The sequence below is a fragment of the Oreochromis aureus genome, linkage group 20, assembly GCF_013358895.1.
Source record: "Oreochromis aureus strain Israel breed Guangdong linkage group 20, ZZ_aureus, whole genome shotgun sequence".
NCBI lineage: Eukaryota > Metazoa > Chordata > Actinopteri > Cichliformes > Cichlidae > Oreochromis > Oreochromis aureus.
In genome coordinates, this window is record NC_052961.1 from 3,492,149 (window position 1) to 3,515,126 (window position 22,978).

The window sequence follows — 22,978 nt, forward strand, 5'->3', positions numbered from 1 at the left end:
CTTAAAGTTCAACCTGAACCTGGAATGGACCCGTGATTCTAGTCATAATGTAAAAATTAATTCGTCATAATTTTAATGAAGTGTTTTCCCATTTACAGGCACTGAAAGTAGATGGGGTGGGTCATGTTTTGCCTCGGTTATGTTATAAGTGCAGGACTTAAGGCTTTTAACTAAATTAATAAGACAAATAGTACACGTGGCAGAATCTGAAACCAGAATCACATTTTTGTTAAAAGACCATTTTTTCTATAACAGACTTTGAACATTGGTCACGGCACAGATCATTGTTTCCAGGCAAAGCTGCATGTCCATGACACAGAGGACAAGGAACAAGCAGCAGTGCCTTGAATGTTTGATCTGCTTTCTGATGATTCACTTTAAACAGCTGTCAGCGGAAGGAATTTTGAATGGACAGCAACACCAATGAAAAATCATTTCTGATGTCAGGAGGTGCGCTTACTTTTTGAACAGAAGAATATTACATCTTTTAATATTTTTGCTTGAAGGAAGCATTTTTTCTCAGTGTTTTCAGGTATACTACCGTTATCTCTGGACACAAGGGTCCTTACATGTTTACCTGCTGTCCTGATATTTTCATAGGGTGTACTTACTTGTTTACAGGACTTTAATGGAAGCTTAAAACACTGAATTAAAATATTTAAATTTTCTGAAAAAAATTAATGCAGAGCTGGTCGGCTGAATGTGTCCTTTAAAAATTGCTCTCTGAGTGAAAAAGTATTTATATTCATAATTTATTGATCTGGTTGTTTTATACACATTAGTCTCTAGAGGAGATCAAAAAACAGCAGATTTCAAAAATAATAAGAGAGAAACATGGTGATCAAATGATTTCTGATTGTCAAACATGCCCACTGCTAATGTGACAAACTGTCCTGGTCGCATTTCATGAAGAGATCTACGTGATTTGTTTTGATACCCTCAAATGTTCTGACTATTAAAAAATGTCTTCATACTTAGCAGGCCATATTTAGAGTTAAACAAATAAATGTGTGTGGTAAATATCTGCTCGAAAAATACCACAGCCAAGCCAATGAATATTCCTGCCTTATTTTATTTAATTAGTCTGATTCAGTCTCAGTCTGTCATGAACATGATGCTTTTGATCTTCTAATTATTCATATTCTCTGCTTGTTCAGTCAAATTGGAGCCAAACACCAGTTCTTCTGGAGGATCCTCCTCGTTCCCCCAGCCGTCCTCCTGCTGGTGCATCAGTTCTTTAAGTTCTGCTGCTGCTGGCGTCTTTCTCCTTGTTTCTCCTGGACTTTTCTGAAGACACTGCTGGTTATCCAGGTTCTATGAGATCTTCCTGTTCTGTTTGCTGTGTAGCTCGAGGTTCTGCAGCTGTATGCTGACCTGGTCCTCTGGGTTCTGCTGGCTCTGAGGCAGTGTGGCAGGCTGGTTCTGGTAAATATTCAGAATTGGTACACTGTTTACAACCTCAAACCAAAAATTACAGATGCAGCTGTCCTCTGATGGCTGCTGTGGTTCAGGTGATTAAGGTGTGGCTGATGTTACATGTTTCATTGCTAACACACAAACTGTTGTTTACTTGGACTCAGTTCCAACCACATCATCTGCCACCACAGACATGCACCACAGCACCAACTGTTGATGAAAACAGTAACCACCAAGTTATAGCTATTTTGGTGCAAAGCACTGTGCAGCAATGGATGCATATATTAACACGAAGCAGCAACCTGTGGCTGCAGCTCCAATAATGGCCACTCGAGGCTGGCTCTAACAGTGTGCCAATCCTCACAGACTGTATGAACAGAGTCAGTGTGGAAGTGCCGTAAAGCTGCATTTCTGGTTGTTTACAAGACTATGGGAAAACACCCTTTGGCTCCCTTTGTACTTACTGAATACAACTCAGTACAACTTATCATGTAATTTGTTGTAGCAATTACACTTAAAAAAGAGGCTAAAGTAGGGCATGCTCACAGGCTTGTGATGGACAAGCCTGTGAGCCTATAGTGACTAGGGATGGGTATCGAAACCCGGTTCTTGTTGAGAACCGGTTCCCACTGTTTCAATTCCTTGGAATTGTTTGCCATTTTTGCAAACGATTCCCTTATCGATTCAGTCGCCCGAATGACGTCACCACGTTGCGGGCGTCATTTACCTGGCAGGGCGCCTAAGCGGCTCAAACTCTCAAAAGTTTGGTTATACTTTACGAGAACGGATGACAACAGGGCAACTTGCAATACTTGCAAAGTAGATATTTCATTTAAAGGAGGAAACACTACGAATATGCAAAAGCATTTGCTCACAAAACACGCGATGACCTTAAATGAATGTCGTGTTTTTAATTCCGCTCGGACTCGTGAATCTCAACCCAGCAGCAGCGGTAACGCTTTGCACGTCCTCTCCCGTTAATGCGGCAGGTAAATAATCAGCTAACAGTGAATATTATGTTAGCGCGATCGATCTGCCTTATTACAAAACCTGCCATTACTGTGCATTTAGGTGACCATGGTGAGACAGACAGAGTCTGGCTGGCAGCTCTCGCTGCAGTCTACAGTTAGCGTCTCCTTTCAGGCCAGGATAGACGAATGTCACCGAGCAGTGACTAAGTTTGTGGTCAAAGGCTTGCACCCATTTGCCACAGCAGATGCCCCCGATTTTCGGTAAGTGAATGTGTTTAATTGTAGGCAGGGACATTACTGGATATTCTTGTGTAATTGCTACAGAATAATTTATGTTATACTTTGTTATTGCTACAGAAGAATATTTATTTTATTATTTTACATTTACAATTTTTTTTCCTGGGGACCCTGTGACACCCCATTGAAGAGCCGTAGGCTGTGGATCTCTTAAGATCTCACTGTTGGGTTTGTAAGGCCATGTTACTCCTAAATTTCTATCTTGTTCAAAGAGAAGATATAAAACAAAGTTCTAAGCTAATCGACCTTAGTGCTCTCCTTTTTTAAAAAGAATCGATAAAGAATCGAATCGTTAAACAGAATCGAAAATGGAATCGGAATCGTGAAAATCTTATCAATACCCATCCCTAATAGTGACCCTCAGTATCATGCTTAGATTCAGCCACACTCACTAGGTCTAGTTTAAAAAACTGTGCCTTTTCACCCTGAACAATTTCTAAATGTACTTACTCTAACTCTAACAGTCTAACTTTAGCTTCTTATTTAGCACTTCACCCTCCCATTCACATTTGTCTTTAAAAACCCATCGTTGTGCTGCCCAAAACACAGAGGCCTTTAACGACATCACACTACAACTAGTGGGTCACACCGCCATGATTGGCTCCATCTTTTATATACAGTCTATGAGTTGTAGGATAGGGCACATACCCAACAACAACACCAGGACCCCAAATAAGAGTATTTATAGCTGCTGCCACTCAATGTGCAATAAATCTACAAACACATTTAAAGAAGGAAAACTAGACTTTTTAAATTATCTGTTTGGTGTTTTTAGACATTTGTAACAACGACTGGGCTCAGAGCTGAAGGCCACAAGCAGCGGTCTCAGCAGGGTGCAGCTGTGTACCTGTTTCTGCTGCAGCTGGGAGCTGTACTGGGCCAGTGTGGAGTACAAGAACTGGTACTGCTCTGAGGTTTGGATCATACCGCCCCTGCAAACGAACAGACCACAGGTTATAAACATGCAAGTGCATGTTAAAGATGAACTGCAAAGGAAAGAGAGAGGAAAACACCCACCTGTCGAGTCGAAGCTGACAAACTGTCTCCAGGACATCAGCTTGCCCGGTTTCTCTGAGCTGCTGACAGCCAATAGTGCTGGCTATAAAACAGCCTGTCCGCCCGATACCTGCACTGTGGAGGGGAGGACAGAGGAGATGTTAGGAGAGCAGCAGCGTAGATTTAGGATGAGTATTGTATTCATCCCACCCATCCGTCTCTCTCACCAACACAAAGAACAAAAGCTTGATCAATCAAATAATAATCAAAGTTTTTAGAGCGCCATCTTTGGATGCAGTTTTTACTTGAGAACAGGAACAATTACAAAGATTGTCTTGTGACAGTCCTGCGATATTCAGCTAAAAAGCAGCTAATTTGGAGGAAATGATAGGGAAAGGTTCTATAAAAGTTGGTAAGATCCATGACCTTTGTGCTGACTTTTCTTTGAACTCAGTCACAGCAGATTTATTTACTCTTTGCTCAGAATCTCTGGTTTCTGTGTGCTTCAGGCATGCAGCAGCATATTTGTACTCAAAGACGTGTGTCAGGTCACCGTCACACCGCAGCCCCGTCGCTTTAAACTTTTATCTGTCCTCTCTGCTGTGGTCGGCTGCTCAGTCAAGGCAGCCATGCCTGCTCTCAGGCAGGAAGCAGCTTTCGACATATCGGCCGCGGCTCTGGTTTGACACATCGCAGTCTGTTCACCCATAACCATCACGCTGCTCTCAGCGGATGTATTTCAAAAGTGGTTTCTTGATGTCACTGTGCTATACATGTTTTAACTTCTGTTTATGGTCCTCACTCTACTTTATGTACACAATGTATTTGATATTTTTACTGTATTATTTTCTTTTTGGATTTTTGCAAAGCACCTTCTTGCGCAATGACTTCTATACTTAAGTTTAAAAACATGTTCCTGAATGGTTACTAAGCTGTTTTTTTTAAATTAGTCTGTAAATCAGTTATGTGACTTTATTTGAAGCAAATTTCTTTACCCACAAGCTTTTATTTATAAAATCCTTTTGCCCTTCCAGCGTGTGACTTGTTGCATTCATTTCACTGCAGGAGAAAAATGAAACTGTAGCTGGTTAGCACTTAGTTCTCTTTTACCAACGTTGTTTATAAAAACCAGTGCAATGATCAACTTCTTCATTTCCATGCATAAACAGCATAAACAGCTGTTCTGTTCTCTTGGGACTTTTTCATAATGTGATTTAATTGGCCAGTGGCTTCTTCTGTGGAGCCACCTCAGTGTTTGGATTCAGGAGACAGACACTATCTCTACTTTAAAATTAGGCTTAAACCTTTTTTAAGAAGCGTATAGTTAAGGATGGATTAGGTGACCCTGAATCCTCCCTTTGTTACACTGCAATAGACCTGCTGGGGGTTTCCCATGATGCTCTGAGTGATTCTTCTTCACTCACTATGTGCTTATACACCTCTCTGCATTTAATCATTAGTGATTATAAATCTCTGGCTCTCTTCCCCAGCATGTCTTGTCTTCCTCCACTCATTGCTAATCATTCACAGCAGATGGCCCTGCCCCTCCCTGAGCCTGGTTCCACTGGAAGTTTCTTGCTGTTAAAAGGGAGTTTTTCCTTCCCACTGTTCTCAAAGTGCTTGCTTGGAGGGGATGATTGTTGGAGTTTGCACTGTATTACTATGTAAAGCACCTTCAGGAGACTGTTGTTGTGACTGGGTGCTATATACTAAATAAAAATGGAATGAACTGAATAGAATAGAGGCCATGGTGGAGCATGAAGGTAGATGTTATTTATTTGGCTAACTTGATCATTTCTCTCAATGCTGTGACCAAGTTGAGTAAGTTTAGTTGAGTAAGATATGACACCTGCCTGTGTTTCATCATGTTAACGTGAACTAACCAGAACCAATTTTATCCATTTTGGGAAATGACAATTTTTTTAAAGGAAAACTAAAACCGACCTGCAGTGGACGATGATTGGTCCAGGGCTGGAGGCGGGCGCAGAGACTTCCTGAGAGCTAGAGGGAGGCACGAGGGACTTGCTGTACGTCTCCACCTCCTCCACCAGCCTTAGATAAGGAGCTATGCATTGTGGGATATGATGGTCAGGCCAAGATGTGAACCAGTAGTGTCTGACGTGTCGACGCTCAGAATGGAGCTGAAAGCACACAAACACACAGTTATCAAACCAGGTGCACAGACACAGGTGTTTCTGTTGTTTTTATTTTGGACATGTGCATTTATAATAAAACTCTATTTTATTTACAGTCACTTCCTAAAATGTAAATAGTTTTTAAACCTTCTAAAATGGACTAAACCTATCAGCAAAATGTGAATAAATAAATCTTGTTTTTTTTATTCGTTACAAAGATATTTTTTGTTAGACGAACAAAGAAATGTTGGATTACTTCAAACTCAGTTCAAATTTCACCCAGAGGAATGTGATGCTTTCCACCTCTGTTTGTGGAGACATTTTAGAAAAAGTACTTTTAATATGAAGATTTTTAATACTCACCGCTCTGAATTAGTTTTTGTACCATTTGTTTAAAGCCTAACCAGCGCACAGCAATGACAAAAGTAATTTCATTTTCACTGATCATGATTCTGCTTTAGTTCACTCAGCTGCTTCCACTCACTGCTATGAATGTACAAATATAATAACATCTTCTAGAAGCTTTAAGAAACTGATAAAAGCTTAAAACATATTTCATAAGTCTGTAATCAGAGTGGTTTCATCAGAAAAAAAACACCTCTGCAGACGTCTAATCTGTCCATCTTTGTTTAACCACAAAGCAGTGGAGCAGTGCAGCTTTGTAGAACAGGACTGCAATAACGTCAGTCATCCAGTCATCCATTTAGACGGCGATCTTCAGAAATGACAAACATTTAACACATGACTTCATCTGGTTCATGGAGGTGAAGTCTGCGAACTCTACTGTACCTGAATCTCCATATCTGTGACAGTGAACCCGTCTTTCTCTCGGCTGTCTTTCACTCTGATAATGAATCTGCCGATTTGTCTCATCTCTCCTTCCTCTTCATTTTCCTTCTCCCTCTGCCCGTCCTTCTCCTCCTGGTCTTCATCCTCCTCCTTTACCCTCTTCGTCCTGTCTCTCGGCTGTGGCCAGTACACCTCACATTTCTTCAAACAGACATACAGCCAAGTGTTGAGATCCATAATCAGATGGATGTTGCATGAATGCACAGCTCAATGCACAGCAGAATACAAGAATCAAGTCACATTAAATAGAGTAGAAAATATAAAATATAAATATTTAAACACAAAAGTTCAGAAAGGGGTCACAGCCGGGCCATGAGCATGCAACAGGTGCTAGAAGCAGTTTTCTTTAATGGACTCTGTACTACACACTCAACACTGGCAACTCTGCAACGCTGAATTCTGCAATCATCTGTCACAACAGCAAAACTCCAACATCATGTTTACTGATGAAAGCTGGCCTGCCAATCACCCACGCAGAATTTCTTAATACAGAGGAAGCTGCGTGAGTAAACATGCATGACTAGAACTGTGGTTGTTTTTTGTGCGATATCTGTGTTGTTGTGCAACAGCAACTTCAGCAACTTCTAATTTAACGTTGTCACTTTAATCAATCTGAACGTTGGTAAAAAGGCACTGCTGTGCTCCATCTTGAATGCAACCGCTCCCAGTGTACTGACAGTCCACAACAATTTTGGCTGCTCATCACTCAGCCTACCTGCCAGATTTGGTACCCTGTGACGTCATCCTGTTCCTCCAAAATAAAGTTCAGGTTGAAGTTTTGACACAATGGAGGAGAAAACAGGACAACCAGGGAGTGTCTCAAGAGTGACAGCAGTGCAGAGGCGGGTGTGTCGCTGCATAATGTCACTACTTCAGATTGTTTTTCCATAAATTTGCTGTGCAGCACAGCTATCACACAAAAGGATGAAATGATCACAGGGAAACAGCAGTTGCGTCTCCTCACCTCGTTGTTCTCCTTCAGCCTCGTAACCATGACGATGATACTGCTCCTCTCCTGCCACACCATGTCCCAGAAGTCTCCCACGGTGTGCACCATGGGCCCCTGGGTAGCGATGTAGGCCCTGGGAGCCCCTTTGTAGCCCTGCCACATAAAGAACGTCAAATCTCACAACAATCAGTCAGTAAACTGTCTTATAGGTTAATGCTTTCCTGTGAGGTCAATACCAGGACACTAGAACCACTGGAGGTTCTAGTGTCTAAAATTGAGGTATAGGAAGGAAACATTTAATGATATTTTGGGTGAAACTGAGACTTTTGTTGTCCAAATAAATAAAGAGAAAGTCCACAGAGTTCTGTACTTGTGGTAGAGAGATCCCAGGGACACCTTTTCAGCATCGTAGCTGCAGCAGTTGTGTCTTTGAGACAAAGCACAGTTCACCCAGCCTTGACGCCACAGTTTAAAGCATGTGTTACATCCTAATTTCTATTTTAGTGTTCTCTGTTTCCATCTCAGCTCTGATTAGGTGACTGACAAGTGCATTTGCTGACTTGTGGACCGGGCCTTTCCAGACCAGCTTTCTCTCCAGCCTGCAGCAGCAGTAGGTTTTGAGCTGCTTGGTATATTCTTTATTCATTTGCTTGCAATAAACCTTTTTTGCTTTTAAACTTTCATTATGTCCTGTATCTAGGCTTGCACAAATCAGCTATGAGGTATTTTCCAGCAGGGCTGGATGCACTCTGACCGTTTTCTTCGTGTTGTTTCATTTCTCAGGTTGATATAAATGGATGCAAATGCAGATTAAAAAATGTCACTTGTTGTTTTTGTCACACACATTCATCATATCCCCTAGACTTCTAAAACCACCCTGGCCTCACAGGGCAGGAAGTAAATGATTCAGATTCAATAACAACCGTCAAGTGTCCAACCAGCACGCCACCAAATATTACAGGAGTTTAACTGAACGGGCAAATGAATGAATGCCGCTTTTTACTTGTTGTTGCACATCAGCAGAGGCAGCAGGTGCTTTATGAAAACTGTCAAAAAGCTTGTGATTAACAACACACGCACACACTCCACAAACACACACAAATTGAGCTGAGGCTGCACAGTGTGAGGGATGCGTGGGCCGTAAGGGAAGACAGGGGGAGGGGGAGTCGGGGACATGTCACTTCCTCCCTCACTTCCTGTGGTTTTCCTGGTTGCAAACTCCCACGCTGACAAACCGACGGCTCATATCTGAGTTTCTGTTTGTTTAGCTGTCCAACACACACACACACACACACACACACAGACACACAGGCACAAAACACACGCGGACACACACACACAGACACACACACACACACAGGCACAAAACACACGCGGACACACAGACACACACACGCGGACACACAGACACACACGCACAAAAGACACGTGGACACACACAAATGAGAAGACGCCCACGCAGAGTGACAGCGCTGTCACACAGTCTATCGGCTTGTTTTCTTTTTAATAAAACCCTGAAGGAAACATATTTTCTTTACTGTCAGTTGACTCATTTAATCCAGGACTAAGTAATAAAATGAAACGGCTCAAATTAAAGAAAAGACAACTGAACCTGTGATCTCAATGACAGTATATTTATCTGCAGTATATTTTTTTCAAGCATAGATAATAAATATACACTCATAGAAGATGCAGCAGCCCTGAAGATGACAGCCCAGCCTAAAACCCACATAGCAGACAGGTCTGGCCTGTCTGCTATGTGGTGTCAAGCCGGCACTTCTGACTGACTAGTGTCATGGCAGGGTGTATGTCAACCAGATGTGCGCCAGGTCTGGCAATGATGGCACTATTTATCGTCCTATTTTCCTATTTTAGTTAGAAGACCCAAATGCCATGTTGAAACACTATACTGCTATGGTAGCCAATGTTTCAAATGCAGGTTTGACAGGTTTGTGAGTGTACACTTTATCCAAAACCTAGTGAGGGTTTACTCATGTTTACCACCGGGTGGCTGTAGCTCAGGGGGTAGAGCAGGTCACCTACTGATCAGAAGGTTAGTGGTTTGATCGCCGGCTCTTCCAGTCTGCATGTCAAGGGTCTGAATGTGTATGACTGTACTTAGGAAGCACTCAGTTTAGAAAAAGTGTGTAATTGGGTGAAGCACTTCGAGTAATCTGGGAGAGTAAAAAAGGACTATATACAAATCAGTCCATTCACTGTCTGAACAGAGTTTTGTCATGTTACTTTTGCACTATTATGTTCTGGCACATGTTGTTATTACATGGCTTTGTTAAGGTACACATTAGGCTGACATCTGGGGCCAGAGCTGAAACTGTTCTGGGCCAGCACAGGACCAGCAGTGTGTCTGCAACTGGCCCTGATGCAGCTGGCGAAGATGCAAAGGATGGTCAGTAACAATATGTTTATGTTTATGTTGTTTATGCCAAATTCTGACCACACCATCCGAATGTTGCAGCAGAAAACGTGTCAGTGGTCTCGTTAGACCAGGCAACCTTCTGTTTTCCAGAATACCTAACGTGGTCTTCTGCTGGTGTAGCCCACCTGCTTCAGGTTTCCACATGTTGTGCATTTACAGATGCTTTTCTGCGTACCTCGGCTGAAATGTGGTTATTTGAGTTACTGTTGCCTTCCTATCAGCTCAAACCAGTCTGGTCATTCACCTTTGACCTCTGGAATCAATGAGGGATTTTCACCCAGAGAACTTCCACTCACTGGATGTTTTCTCTTTTTCTGACTGTTTTTTACTCTGTGTGTGAAAATCCCAGTGTTTCTCAGCAGTTCCTGAAATAGCTGCCATATTCAAATTCACTTAAATGACCTTTCTTCCCTATTCTGATGCTCAGATTGAACTTCACCAGATCATCTTGACCACATGTCCAAATCCCATGAGCTGCTTTCCTGTGATTGGCTTGGATGTTGCTGATGAGTGTATACTGCCAATTTTTGTTTAAACAAAAAATATATTACTTCCAGTAAATATATCACACTTTTCATTGAACCATTAAAATTAGTAAAGTTAAAATCACGACAACACAATGTGCTCATTTGTGCTGAGACAAAAAAGTAGACCTGATGTGGTCACTGGGAAAGGGCCACCTGATAAAGCGTGTGAGGTGACAGAAATCTGCAGGGTTAGTTAACTTGGTAAGAAATAATGTTAGACTCTTACCCTGATGTAGTTGGCGTTGATGTAGTGATCAGGCCCAGGTTCATCGTCCGGGTTCCTCAGGATCACTCGGCTCTCAGGGTCTAAAGAGTAAACATACAAATAATACACGGTGATAAATGGTAATAAACACATCTAGAGCTTTTCTACTGAGGTGAGATGAGACGGACAGGAACTGACTGGGGAGGATGGTTTTGTATCGGTCTTTCATCATGTGTCCCGGAACATCGAGGTCAGCAGCGTTCACAAAGTTCGGAGGGATCTTCTGTTGGGGAGACGGGAATATTAATGAATGTTAAAACTGTCCTGAAAGTTGGAGAGTTTAGCAGACTCAGAAAGGCTAAAAAGCACCAATTCTGAAGTAAATCTTCAGGATTTTAAGGTAACTGGTGGATCTGATGTTTTCTAGATATCATAGCTTTGTTTTTGTATTGCAGGTAAATATAGTCAAACAAACAGGAAGGACAGGAGGAAGGTAAAAAATTGCATAGACATTTTTTTTGGGCAAAAGACTCCGATAAAGACTTCACAATATGAGCAGTTTGAGGGGTTTTCCATTCTCCATGACAGCACAAAGTGCAACACAAGTGAATGTGCTCCACTGTGTCAAAACCTGAACTTTAACTTCACTTTCAGAATCCAACCCCATCATCCTGAGCTGATGAGCCATCTCCGGTGTTGGCTTTTACAGTGAAGACTAATATTTCATGTTGATGATAATCATCAACATGAAAGTTGGGTCCGTTCAGACTTTGACACAGTGCTGCTTGTAAGACATGAAGCAAATCTACTGAAGGTAGACCTAAAAACACGTTCAATCCAGAATCAGCAGTTCCTGCTAGCACCTGTTACATGCACAGCAGGAACAGTTCAAAGTCCTGCAGATATTTGTTTGTTTCACCTCATATTTTCCTTTTGTCTCTGCTTAATTTTAATGTGTTGAATGTTTGCAATGTTTTGAGTGTACCTGGTACTCTACATTCAGCGTATTTGTGTCAATGGCAGCTTCCTGCAGCAGCGTGTGTGTGAGTGGTCGTGAGGAGGTGTGAAGCAGCTGAAGCCACACCTCCTTTGGGGTGGAGACAGAACAGACACTCTCCACCCCCAAAGTGTTCACATCCAAAAGGAGAGACAAATTAGAGCCCCGCCTGCAAAATAAGACAACATTCAAGAGAAAAAAGATGATTGATAGCAATTTTAAACTAATTAAAGAAAAAATATATTCAGACTTTTAAAAATCACATTTTAGTCGCAAAACTGTATATTAAAAAAATGACATTATTAGCGGACTGAGGATTTTAGAAAGCAACATTATGCATAGTAATACTCACCTCTCCTGGAGCCGGACTGAAGCTTTGCGAGGAGGTGTGGTCAAGGGTGGGGGTGTCACTGGTTCCTCAGCAGGAGGGGAGGCGGAGTGCACTGCTGACATGCTCATGATGACTATAGGTGTATTTCAGTGGTTGGGTCCTCCTTATCTGCTCATCACCACAGCATGCTGGAGTACAGACAGAGAAGGAGCTTTAATATCATCACATCATTTAGTTTTTCAGTAACCAGGAAGCAGGATAGGCTGGCAGAGTGATCGTGTGAATCAGAGCAGCTGCTGACCAATCAGCAGCCACTACGCTCGAGCCTCACTGCACCCACTAAAGCCTGCTGAACTCTGGGAAAAGAAGTACACACTATTTCTGAAGTTAATTTGCAGTCTAAACTGTAGATAAATGATTTTTGAGGTTTTTTTTCTTGTTTTTTCTGTAAATGTGTAAAACTGCTTCACAAAAATTAAGACGTCACAAAGGTGATGTTCAAGTGCAAAATCAGCCAGTGAGATCTACACAAAAATGTAAAACAGGCTTAAGTGACTTGCCAACACAAGTAAGAAAGATTGAGATTGAGAAAGATTGCTGCCTGGGAATTACGTTTAAAGCAACGCCAACCTCTGTCTTCAACCATGGCGTGAAAAAACGGCGTGTTTTGATATGAGACACAGAATATAAACCATGAAGAAGAAGACAGAGGATTTCTTTATCAGCTGCAGTGAGATAAACCTTGCTGGAATTTCAGCTGTTTTTTACACTTTTATGCAAACTGTGAACCCATTTTTACATAAATTTGCTTATAAATGACTTTTTGTGAGTTCACATCCACTCTTAGTGCGTTATTACTATTAGACTGATGCATCCTGATAACTAATTGAATTTCTGAATAGATCATCATGCTTCTGGTGCTGCTTCTGTTCTATGCCTGTTAGTGTTCTGCTCCTGTGCATTTTGGATCAGCAGTAGTTATTCTTGGGTCTAGTCTGGCTCAGATTCAGGTCCATTTTGCCTCTAGCCCAACCTGGTTGAGTGACAACATAAGTGTAGGCACATCAGGAAGAAATAAGAAGACATTGGCAGCTTTTATCATGTAATTATGGTCAAAGTAACTCAGAATGCATCATAAGAGAAAGAATACTGAATATGACTGAATATGACTCATGGGACTGTAGTACAACAGATATTCCCCACTGCTTTTTATAACAGCCTACAGCACAAGCACTGTATGAAAAATCATGCATGGTATGGTATAATATCTGAGAGCCTATATTGTCATTGTTATTACAGCATATGGATGAATGACAGTTACAGCCCCATGCTGAAACATGTGGCTCTGCAACTGCATGACCCAACTGTATAAAATTAGAGAAGCTACAGTGCAAAAAAACTGAATTAAGCAGCATTTTGGAGATTTTTAGTTTCTTTTAGTTCACACTTCCTGCATTTTTTAGTCTCAGCCTTTTTGTTGTGGCCAGTTTTCCAAAAACAGAAAGTGTGTTTGCACTCACCATTCTGTTCCTCTGTTGCTTCTCAGGTTCACTTTAACTTAAAATTTTGTTCTGTTTTGTCATTCAGGAGTTTCCAAACAAAATGAGAAGATCACACTCCACGTGTCGCTTCTGACAGCCCTCGTGATCGCAACAGTTTGTTGTTGTCATCTGACATGCTGAACAAATTATTAATGCGATGATGAGGCACTGCTCTCGTCAGACGCAGCACAGGTCTGTCATCAGTACCCGACAGACAAGACCCGATGAGCGCTGGTAGCAAACTCAACCTGCCTGAATCCTGATGAAGTGAAAACAAGTATGTGTAAATAAGTGTGTGTGTGTTTGTGTGTGTGTGTGTGTGTGTGTGTTGTCACTGTTCAGTGTGTTTCCACATCAGTTCGGACCTGAAACGTTTCAGCGTGTCTCCATCGGAAGAGAGTTTCCTCATAGCAGGAAGTCAGCACGCCCACACTTACTCAACACACTCATACAAACACACGCCTCAGTCAGTAGACTCAAACATAAAGGCCAGACTTACATATATTACTATTTTGATTTTTTAGACTGAATTGAACTTCACAAAATGTATTTCTTTAGAAAGCTGCAGAGAGTTTGTGCTCAATGCTGTTGTTATGCAACTCGATCCATGAGTCAAAACTCTACCACGAGCTTAGCTAAGTTTGGATGATTCACAGAGACGCAATAGACACATTAATGGGAAACACAGCAGGCCGGAATAAACCAGAATTACAAATCAACACGTACATTATCTGTGCATTCACAGAACTGGTTTAAGTTCTCAGTAACTTATTGAAGTGCTGTTTAACAGAGAATCAAGATAGGAGTTAGATGGAAATGGACAATCGAGTTTCACCAGATTTTCATGGATGTCAAACATTCTCGTCTTGCTCTAATTAATTTTTGTTTTCTTTTTGTGCACAGCTCCTTTAGGCTTTTACCTAGAAAACAGTAAATGTTATAAGAACCCCAGAGTGCAAAGGCAGACACACAGACACAGATTAACGCTTTCTGGCTGCAGAAGCACCTTATTTCTTTGGTTATGGTTTAAGTAATAATCTTCAAATATGTGACCATTGATTATAACTTGATATCAAGCCCAGATGTGTTAAGATGTTCATGTTTGCTTTACCAATCAGAAAAGGAAACTGAGGACAAACTGAGTAAAAACAACACAAATAAAAGTGAATCATTCTGATCTAAAAGCAAGAATAAAGAGAACTAAAAAGTATAATCAGTAATGAATAACAGGGAATAAAAATGGGTTTAATGTTAGGGAGGTCCCGATGTAAGGAATTATTTGTTCGTCTCTGCTTTAATAGGGACCTCGGGACAATTAATAACTGTCCCGCAGCGTTTTGGACCAGCTGCAGTCGGCTACGCAGTGACAGACTGACACCTGAATAAAGACTCTTACAGTCGAGTGCACAGGTAGCTCTCTCAAAGTCTCTGAAACAGCAGAATGATGTCATTCTGTGAGTAGCTGGAGATGAAAGAAGCTAGCTTTGATGACAGCATTCATGTGTTTGTTCCTCGCAAAGTGCTTTTTATAAATGTTTAAAGAACCGAGGTCAACGAGGTCAACGAGGTCAGGAAACATCTGAAACATGTAAGTGTGACAAGTATGCAAGAAATCAGGAAGGGGGGGCGACTTCACAGCACTGCATATTTTCAGGTTCCTAACAAAATGAACTTATTATGCTGAATCATGCACACATCGGAATTCTTCTGTCACTTAAATAGAAAACTTTAATGTTGCAGCAGGAGGTGATTTTAATTACTTCCATATTTCTGGGTACATTTTGAATGTAGCATAACATACGAGTTGATTTAGATTTTAAAATCTGCAGTTTTAAAATAAATGGTATTGAGTGCAAAGTACTTTGTTTATATTTGAAGTACAGTGGAGTAAAAGTGCAACATAAAGATGCTAATGTACTACGCTACATTCCTCCGCTGGTCCTATTCTGTCATCCAATCATGTCAAGAATTGTAAGGTAAATGGTATGTTAGTCCTGCAATCCACACACACATGCACACGCACACACATGAACACCACACCCCCCTCCTGGACACACCCCTGGCCATAGCAAACGCTAAATCTTCAGGAGGTTGCTTGTTGTGCACAACATTTTCCTGGAAACACTGCATCCTCTCAAGCTTCTAATTACACTCATGTAACAAATTTAAAAATTTTTTTGGTCGCTCTGGATTTATTTATAGTTAAAAGTACTCATCTTTTTAGGTCCCGTGAGACAGAACACGAGTTATCGAAGGTTTTCAGAGACAAGAAGAGAAGAATGTCTTAAATTGATCAAGCTTACCAGATGTTTCTTAGCCATGATGTTCTGTGTAATTCAGCTCTGTAAGATGTAAATCCTCCTCTGATACTGAAGCTCCTGCTCACTTTACTCGCACAACTAATAAACTAACCAGCAGCTCAGCAAATCGCTAACTAGCACTGGAATAAATGGGCGCTCTCCATTTGTTCTCTCTCTTTCCCACCTTCCTCAAATGAAACAGATTACTTACTGACACACCAGGGGCAAGAAGAAACAAGCGAACGGAGAGGGAAAGTGATAGTAAATGAGGGAGAAAAAACTGAACATTAGGTGAAAGAGAGAGAAGAAGCAGCAGGAATAGACTTGTCCTGTTTTTCTGGCTGTTATTACCTTGGTTCAAGTTGTGCAGGTAGAGAGGGAGAGGCAGAGAGACCTGAGGGAAGAGAGAGAAAGAGAGTGAGAAAGAGTGAGAGGGAAAATTAGTCAGAAAGAAAAAGAAGAAAAAAAGAGATGGAGAGATAATGAAAGAGAGGAAGAGTGAAATGCTCCGGGCGTTGATTATTAACACACCAGCAACAGCTGCTCATGAATCATTCATGTCAAATCACACAGCACATCGCTAACAGCAGCAGTACAGGAACATGCACTAATATAACACGCATTCATATAAAACAGCAAAATAACAAACAGGAATATTAGCCTGCACCCCCTGACACTGATGGCTATTTACCACAGAGGAAACTTAAAAGTCAACCCTTTTTATGAGAAAACACTGAGTCACCCTCACACCTCCACACTGTTTTTCACTCGTCGCTCGACAATGGAAAATTCTGTCCTTTGGACCTTTGAACCCTAAATGTGTGACTTTGTTTAAAGGACATTCTGCTCCTTTAGAAGATTTTTATTTCGTTTTATCATGAAAATCCACTCGAGCCGGCTGTTTTATCTCCCATCTCCCTAAAAGCTTACTCTTGACTGGGCTCTCTCTGGAAGCCTACCGAAGAGCAGCGCACTGTACTTAAGAGCTGCTCTCATTCATTTTAATCTCAATATGACTTTAAATTGGAGAAATAAAGGATGTAATATTAGGCATTTTACTCCACCTGTTGAAGTGGAGAGCATGTGGAACTGGATCGGTGCAGACGGGAATCAGCAGCGACTGTTTGCTTTGTTACAAAAGCCATTTATGTATCTATGCTGCACCACACTTACTTTAGCACAAAAATGCTGGTTTTCTTTCTAAAATATATATCTCTAGTAATATTCAAGATATTCTTCCTACATCCAAGTAGAAGGGTTAGATCAGGCTTTCTAGAAAATATTGCGAAATTAACAGAGAGCTAGCAAAACAAACCTAGCATTAATCTTACAGACGCATCTAAAACGCATTCAGGCAGGTTAAATAGTCACAGGAGCCTAAAGACAAGTGGAAGCTAAATTTACTTGAACTTTTACACACTTGCTAACAAAGACTGAGAAGTTTGCCCGTATTACTTTACATATTCTATATTAGGATATTAACAGTAACAGAAACAATCATAATCTTACTCAAATCATTTATGGAGCCATAAACTCCACATTTGAGTCACCTGGAAACATGTAAAACTCATCTGGAGACTTTTCAGTAGGTTGCAGATCAAAGAGTTCACTTTAGCTTCCAGCAACTTTTCTCTTTTGGGCTAAAAAAACAAATGACCTGCTTTTATTTTTGTCAGAAATGATGGATGCATTCTTTCATTTAAGTAATAGAGGCTGATGCTCGTCCTAATTTTGAGAAAAATTGCACAACCCCCCCCCCCAAAATAACACGATGATGGAGCTGCATCTAGGACTTTAATATTGTGCAGCAATAAGAGGGAAGGGACTTAAATTTCACTTTCACTAAGTGGAATTTAAGTGAAGTTAAAGGGGTGAATGCTCGGGGGGTCCGGACTTCATTACCAAATCCTCACAGCCACTCACCACTGCGCTAATGAAAATATGCAAGACTGTCGTCTCAATTTCAATTAGTAAGAGAAGTTAAGCACTATGTATTTTCATACTGTCTTATACCATCCATCCATCTTTCTATGCCATGTTATATTATATTCATATTCTACACACTCAGGAGCAGAGGTACAATAAGAGAGCAGTGGAGACAGGAGAACCCCTGAGGATTAATAACTGGGCTTTAAGTTGCTCTTAGACGTCTGGAAACTTCATGTTACCAAGAAGCAAAAGTTAAATATTTGCAGCATTTTTTCTGGGTGTTAATGTGCAAATTTTCACGACAGTCTATAATCAAATACTAAAACAAAAATATACATTTTGCTGCTTCTTCCTTTGAGTTATATAAAAAGGTTTGAATGACGTGTCTTGTATTTTAGCAGCACAGCGATGCAGAGATTAGCTCCATGAGGCCCTGTTGCCTCACAGCGATAATGTTCTGGCTTTAAATCTATCTTTGTGGTTGCTGTAGGTGGAGATGTGAGATGTGAGAAAGCCGATTGGTCAGCAAGTCTGTAAAAGTGATAAACTGATGACCATCCATTTGAAATTTCTCTAGTGTTTTTTTAAAGTCAGGTTATATTAACGTACAAATTTCCACCAGCAGTTTCCAGCTGTGCTCTTTTCACAACGACAAATACTCCGTCTGAAAAGTCTGACAGCAGAGGTTTCTTTACCTCCAATGGTACAAGATAGTATTTTGTTTTTTGAAAGCGTGGTATACAACAAACTCTGAGTCATGTGTTACTGGAAAAAATACTGGGCTGAAGTCTACAGTTCAATAGCAACAAGTAATGTGCAATAAACACAAAGATGAGTGACAATAGAAAACAAAACTGTTAATGAGTTTTACTAATGATTCTGTTTCGCTTCCAGAGCAAACGCAACTCATCCAAAAGACGTTCCAGGGTTTAACATGTCAGGTTGATTTGAGTTGATATTTAGTAACTGAGAGCCAGCGTAAGATTAAAGGACAAACACGTACTGTTAGTGTTTGTAACGTGTGTCTTAATTATTGTGGTTAGTATTGGGAACCAATAGCAATAGTTAACTTAACCATTACTGATGTGGTTGCTACTTTTTGAAAGGTGAGGAGAGATAAAATTAAAGAGAAATAACGCTCTCTTGGTTTCCTTTCTTATACTCTAATCATAACACGATGTGAGGTGTGGATGAATGAGCTTCACAGCGATTTAATCTTTATTTGATGCTAAGCCAAATAGTTCTCATCACTTAAATCATCAGAATATTCAGTTACTGACTTTGCCTTATTGGTGGGGGGGGGGGTACCCACCTGGCATCCTGGAAGAGACCACTCCCATTAGGACAGGGTCGGATTTTCCCTTCGCTACTTATCTGTATTTATTACAGGTGACATAAAAAGCCGAGTGGCCAAGAATCACATCACACGCGCAAATACTGAAACACCCCCCAAATTTAAAACATTTTACTCAGGGTGAAAACACTGAAAGATTATTTAGAACCCAGATTGGTCCATAAAGGGTTTTGAAAGGTTTCTCGCACATTGATAACATCACTTAATACAGTAATGTTATTTTCTTCAGATTGTATAATGTTAAAAACAGCCTGCTGGTAATAAACAGTAATGGTGCAGTTATAGTTAGTATAGGTAGTTGACTGTACTTTACTACAGTAGCTTTTGTAAAGAGTTTTGAGTGATCTATTTACATTTTGTGACTTCTTTATGCCATCAACTTCACATTTTACCAATGAAAAACAATATTTGCAATGAGATCACAGTTATGATTTTTAAGATGTTATCTGAAACAGTTAACATCAGCAGAAATATTCAGTCGGTCGTGGCTGGGCTCAGTATTGCTGTAAAACAACCTGCAATTAAAAAGTTTGAAATTACTTTAAAGTGGGAGGAGAAGACGCTGCACATCTAAAGCATATTTGTGAAAGTTTCACTGCTCACAGTTTTCACAAACAGCTGTTCCAGAAATTAAGGCACAAATTTGACCAGATTGAATTAACCAATGTAAATAATAACAATAATTCATGCATTTACCTTTTTTTGCAGTATATTTTGTCAGGTTTTGTTTAAACATTCTATAAATCTACAATAAACAATAACATTTAATTTCATTATCTTGATTTTTCCACAATGCATGTAAGACATATTTATAAGAATAAATTTGATATAAGAATCCTATTTATATCTTTTTTTATATACATGTAAAAGTAAATATTTAGTCTGAACTCACATATTATTCTCAGTAGATGTATGTATTAAATATTATATTAGTACTTTACATGCACTAAAACAGATTTACCTTTGTTTTTAGCATCCAGCAGTAAAGATTGCATAAACTTTGTATGATAAAAGTTTGTCATTCATATTGTATTCCTGTTATAAGTATGACCATCACAAATATCTCACACTGCATCCACACTCAGGTTGCCAAGTTTTCACCCCCCTCCTCCTCCTCCTCACCTCTCTGAGATTCCCCGTATCCTTCGATCCTTCCTTCCCGCCTTTCTGGTCTTCCTCCTCCTCTCCTCTTCTTTCTTCTTCTCTGTTCTCTTCTTCCGTCGCTCTCATCTGTTGCTGTTGCTTTCTGTTGTTCTCTCTTTACTTCTACCTTCGCCGCCACTTCCTTTTCTGCATCCACCCACTCACTCATTACCACACACACACATACGCACACACACACACACACACACACACACACATTTTTGCGTACACATACGCTTTCTATTCCCCTCGTCCAAGGTTATGGGTCCCCCTTAGACTGCACGCCACAGGCTTTAACTCTGTGTATTTATTTGGTGTGTGTGTTTGAGGCTATCAGCAGTGTTTCACAGTGGGGCTGTACAAACTGATTTTCCACATCTTTTTTCTCTCCAGCTGTCAGATGAGCAGCACCAGGATTAAAACCTATTGGGACACAGCCGGGAAGGCTAACCCCGCTAACTTTATTAGCACTTACCACAGAAATAAAATGAACAGAAACAGACTCTGGTGTTCACGACTCTCACATCAGGAGACGCTTATGTGGCGGTTTGGCTGTAGGTTATTTTTCAGAGCTGGGGTGCTATTTGTGTGCAGCTAAAAAGCTAATTTGAAAAGCTGACGGCCATATTCGGTGTTAGCTGCTGCGGTCTGCTGTTTACTGTCAATTAAAAAAGGGCAAAAACAAAAAGCTGACGACTTCAGAATCAAACGATTTTTTATGTTCATTGTGTGAAGCAAACAGAAAATGGAAAGTGAAACAAAGTCACAACAGGAAGGCCTATACAACATGAAATTATAATAGTGATAATCAGACTTCTTAAAATGTGTTGCTGTAGTTTCTCAAACAAATGTTGCATTTAAACTAAATATCTAATCTAATTTTAGCTGGTTGTGGCCCTTTGCCCGCTAGCATTAATATGCTAGCTATGCAACAACTGCGATATCATTCACTGGTTTTGGTTCTGCATTTTTAAGCCTTGGTGTTGGTGTTTAGTCTGGAACAATCTTTGGGAACCAGAAGTAACCATATTTGGACACGAGGGCGCAGTGCTGTTATCAGCCAGCAAACTCGATTAGGAAGCTGTAGGGTGCCCAGGTCTTCTTCTTCAGCTCCACAATGGAGAATCTTCCTCCATCTCACCCTGTACACATCATGCCCTCTCTCATATATCCAGTAACCTTTTTTGTCTTCCTCTTTAGCAGCTAAGGTTTCGACACACTGTTCCCAGTATATCCATTATGTTTCTTCTGATGTGGCTAAATCATTCCCAGTCTTGCCCTTTGCACTCCAAACTTTCCAACCTGAGCTGTCCATCTCAGTCACTCTCAAACTTGATCACTTCACAAACCTCCATGTCTGATGAATAGTGCTCTGTACCACACAGAGAGGTCCAGTTCAGCGACTCAGGTTAGTAGAGGGAAAACCTAGCAGGATTCTGCCCATGTCAGCTGACACACAGCTGACTTTAAGCGTGAATAACATCCAAATTATGAGTATCACATCATCAGTTGTAAAGCTGGAGATTTTACCATGGGAGTCTGTGGCACTGACTTGCTTTTGTAGTCTCAAGTGTCTATAAAAGGAACTTTGTCCCGTTCGGCTTTCTATATTCTTATTTTCCTCTTTTAACAGCTGCCTATTTTAAAATAATATGTGTCACTTTCCATGGCTCCACCTTTTTAGACTGAATCTTTGCTGTATTATAGAAAGTAGCCTTAAAAAGCAGTAACCATGATGCCACCCAGTGGTTTTGGACTACTTTATGAATTTTTGACATTAGTGTTCTGACTGCTGCTATGCTTCTTGGAGCCATAAGCAACCTTATATGCAACTTATCAGCTAATGTTAGTTTGCTTTATGAGCCAGCTGAATTCATATATTCATGTCAGTTTTATTTTAATAGGGCCAAATCACAACAGCCGCTTCCAGGTGCTTTAAACTGTATGGGTGCTAGGCACGTACACACATATTAATTAGTGCTAATTAATGCATTAAAATACTAGAATTTTGCTCATCAAACCAGATGCACAAACTTCTTTTCAGAATCAGAATCAGAATCAGAATCAGAAAGGGTTTTATTGCCAAATGTTGAGCAGGTTTACAACATTAGGAAATTGCTACGGTACTTAGTGCAAACATATTGTCATATAACGCTTAAATAGACATAAAAATAAGAATTAAAGAATTAAAAGTGCTAAGTAGATAGATATATACATGGGTGCAGGTGATCGTCAGGTCCAAACATGGAATGATGCAGTGAACACAGTGTAGGGTCATGTGTTAGTGGTGGGAACAGTCATATGGTTATTGTTCATGAGTCCAGCAGCAGAGGGGAAGAAACTGTTCTTGTGGCGAGAGGTTCTGGTGCGAATGGACCGGAGCCTCCTGCCCGAGGGGAGCAGGTCAAACAGTCTGTGTCCAGGGTGAGAAGGATCAGCTTTGATCCGAGCTGCACGCCCCAGTGTCCTGGAGGTGTACAGGTCCTGCAGAGATGGGAGTCTGCAGCCAATCACCTTCTCAGCAGAGCACACAACACGCTGCAGTCTCTGCTTGTCCCTGATAGTGGCTCCAGCGTACCACACGGTGATGGAGGAGGTGAG

The 22,978-nt window shown here is 40.7% G+C and overlaps 1 protein-coding gene across 4 annotated transcripts; it reads right to left on the bottom strand.

The window, feature by feature from the left end:
* Window positions 1-1,052: 1,052 nt before the first annotated feature.
* On the bottom strand, window positions 1,053-20,480 carry LOC116310373 (tyrosine-protein phosphatase non-receptor type 7). Of its 4 annotated transcripts, XM_039604889.1 has the most exons (12): window positions 20,357-20,421; window positions 16,303-16,345; window positions 12,132-12,298; window positions 11,768-11,948; window positions 10,981-11,065; window positions 10,804-10,883; window positions 7,629-7,766; window positions 6,605-6,805; window positions 5,625-5,821; window positions 3,702-3,815; window positions 3,532-3,616; window positions 1,053-1,422 (listed from the first exon to the last, which is right to left on the bottom strand). In XM_039604889.1, the coding sequence occupies exons 3-12, from the start codon at window positions 12,236-12,238 to the stop codon at window positions 1,315-1,317; spliced, it is 1,296 nt and encodes a 431-aa protein (XP_039460823.1). In that variant the 5' UTR covers window positions 12,239-12,298; window positions 16,303-16,345; window positions 20,357-20,421; the 3' UTR covers window positions 1,053-1,314. The 4 variants fall into 4 exon arrangements, with proteins under 4 accessions (XP_039460823.1, XP_031583005.1, XP_031582999.1 ...); XM_031727145.2 differs by lacking the exon at window positions 16,303-16,345 and having other exon boundaries at window positions 20,357-20,480; XM_031727139.2 differs by lacking the exons at window positions 16,303-16,345; window positions 20,357-20,421 and adding an exon at window positions 15,955-16,266.
* Window positions 20,481-22,978: the final 2,498 nt, after the last annotated feature.

Bases quoted from the DNA above. Each gene is read 5' to 3' on its own strand.
- LOC116310373 (XM_031727145.2), bottom strand. From the start codon at position 12,238: ATGAGCATGTCAGCAGTGCACTCCGCCTCCCCTCCTGCTGAGGAACCA. The intron at 3,816-5,624 runs GTCGGTTTTAGT...TCCCCTCCACAG, and splicing joins CCAATCATCGTCCACTGCAG to TGCAGGTATCGGGCGGACAG. The intron at 3,617-3,701 runs GTGGGTGTTTTC...GTTCGTTTGCAG, and splicing joins TGTCAGCTTCGACTCGACAG to GGGCGGTATGATCCAAACCT.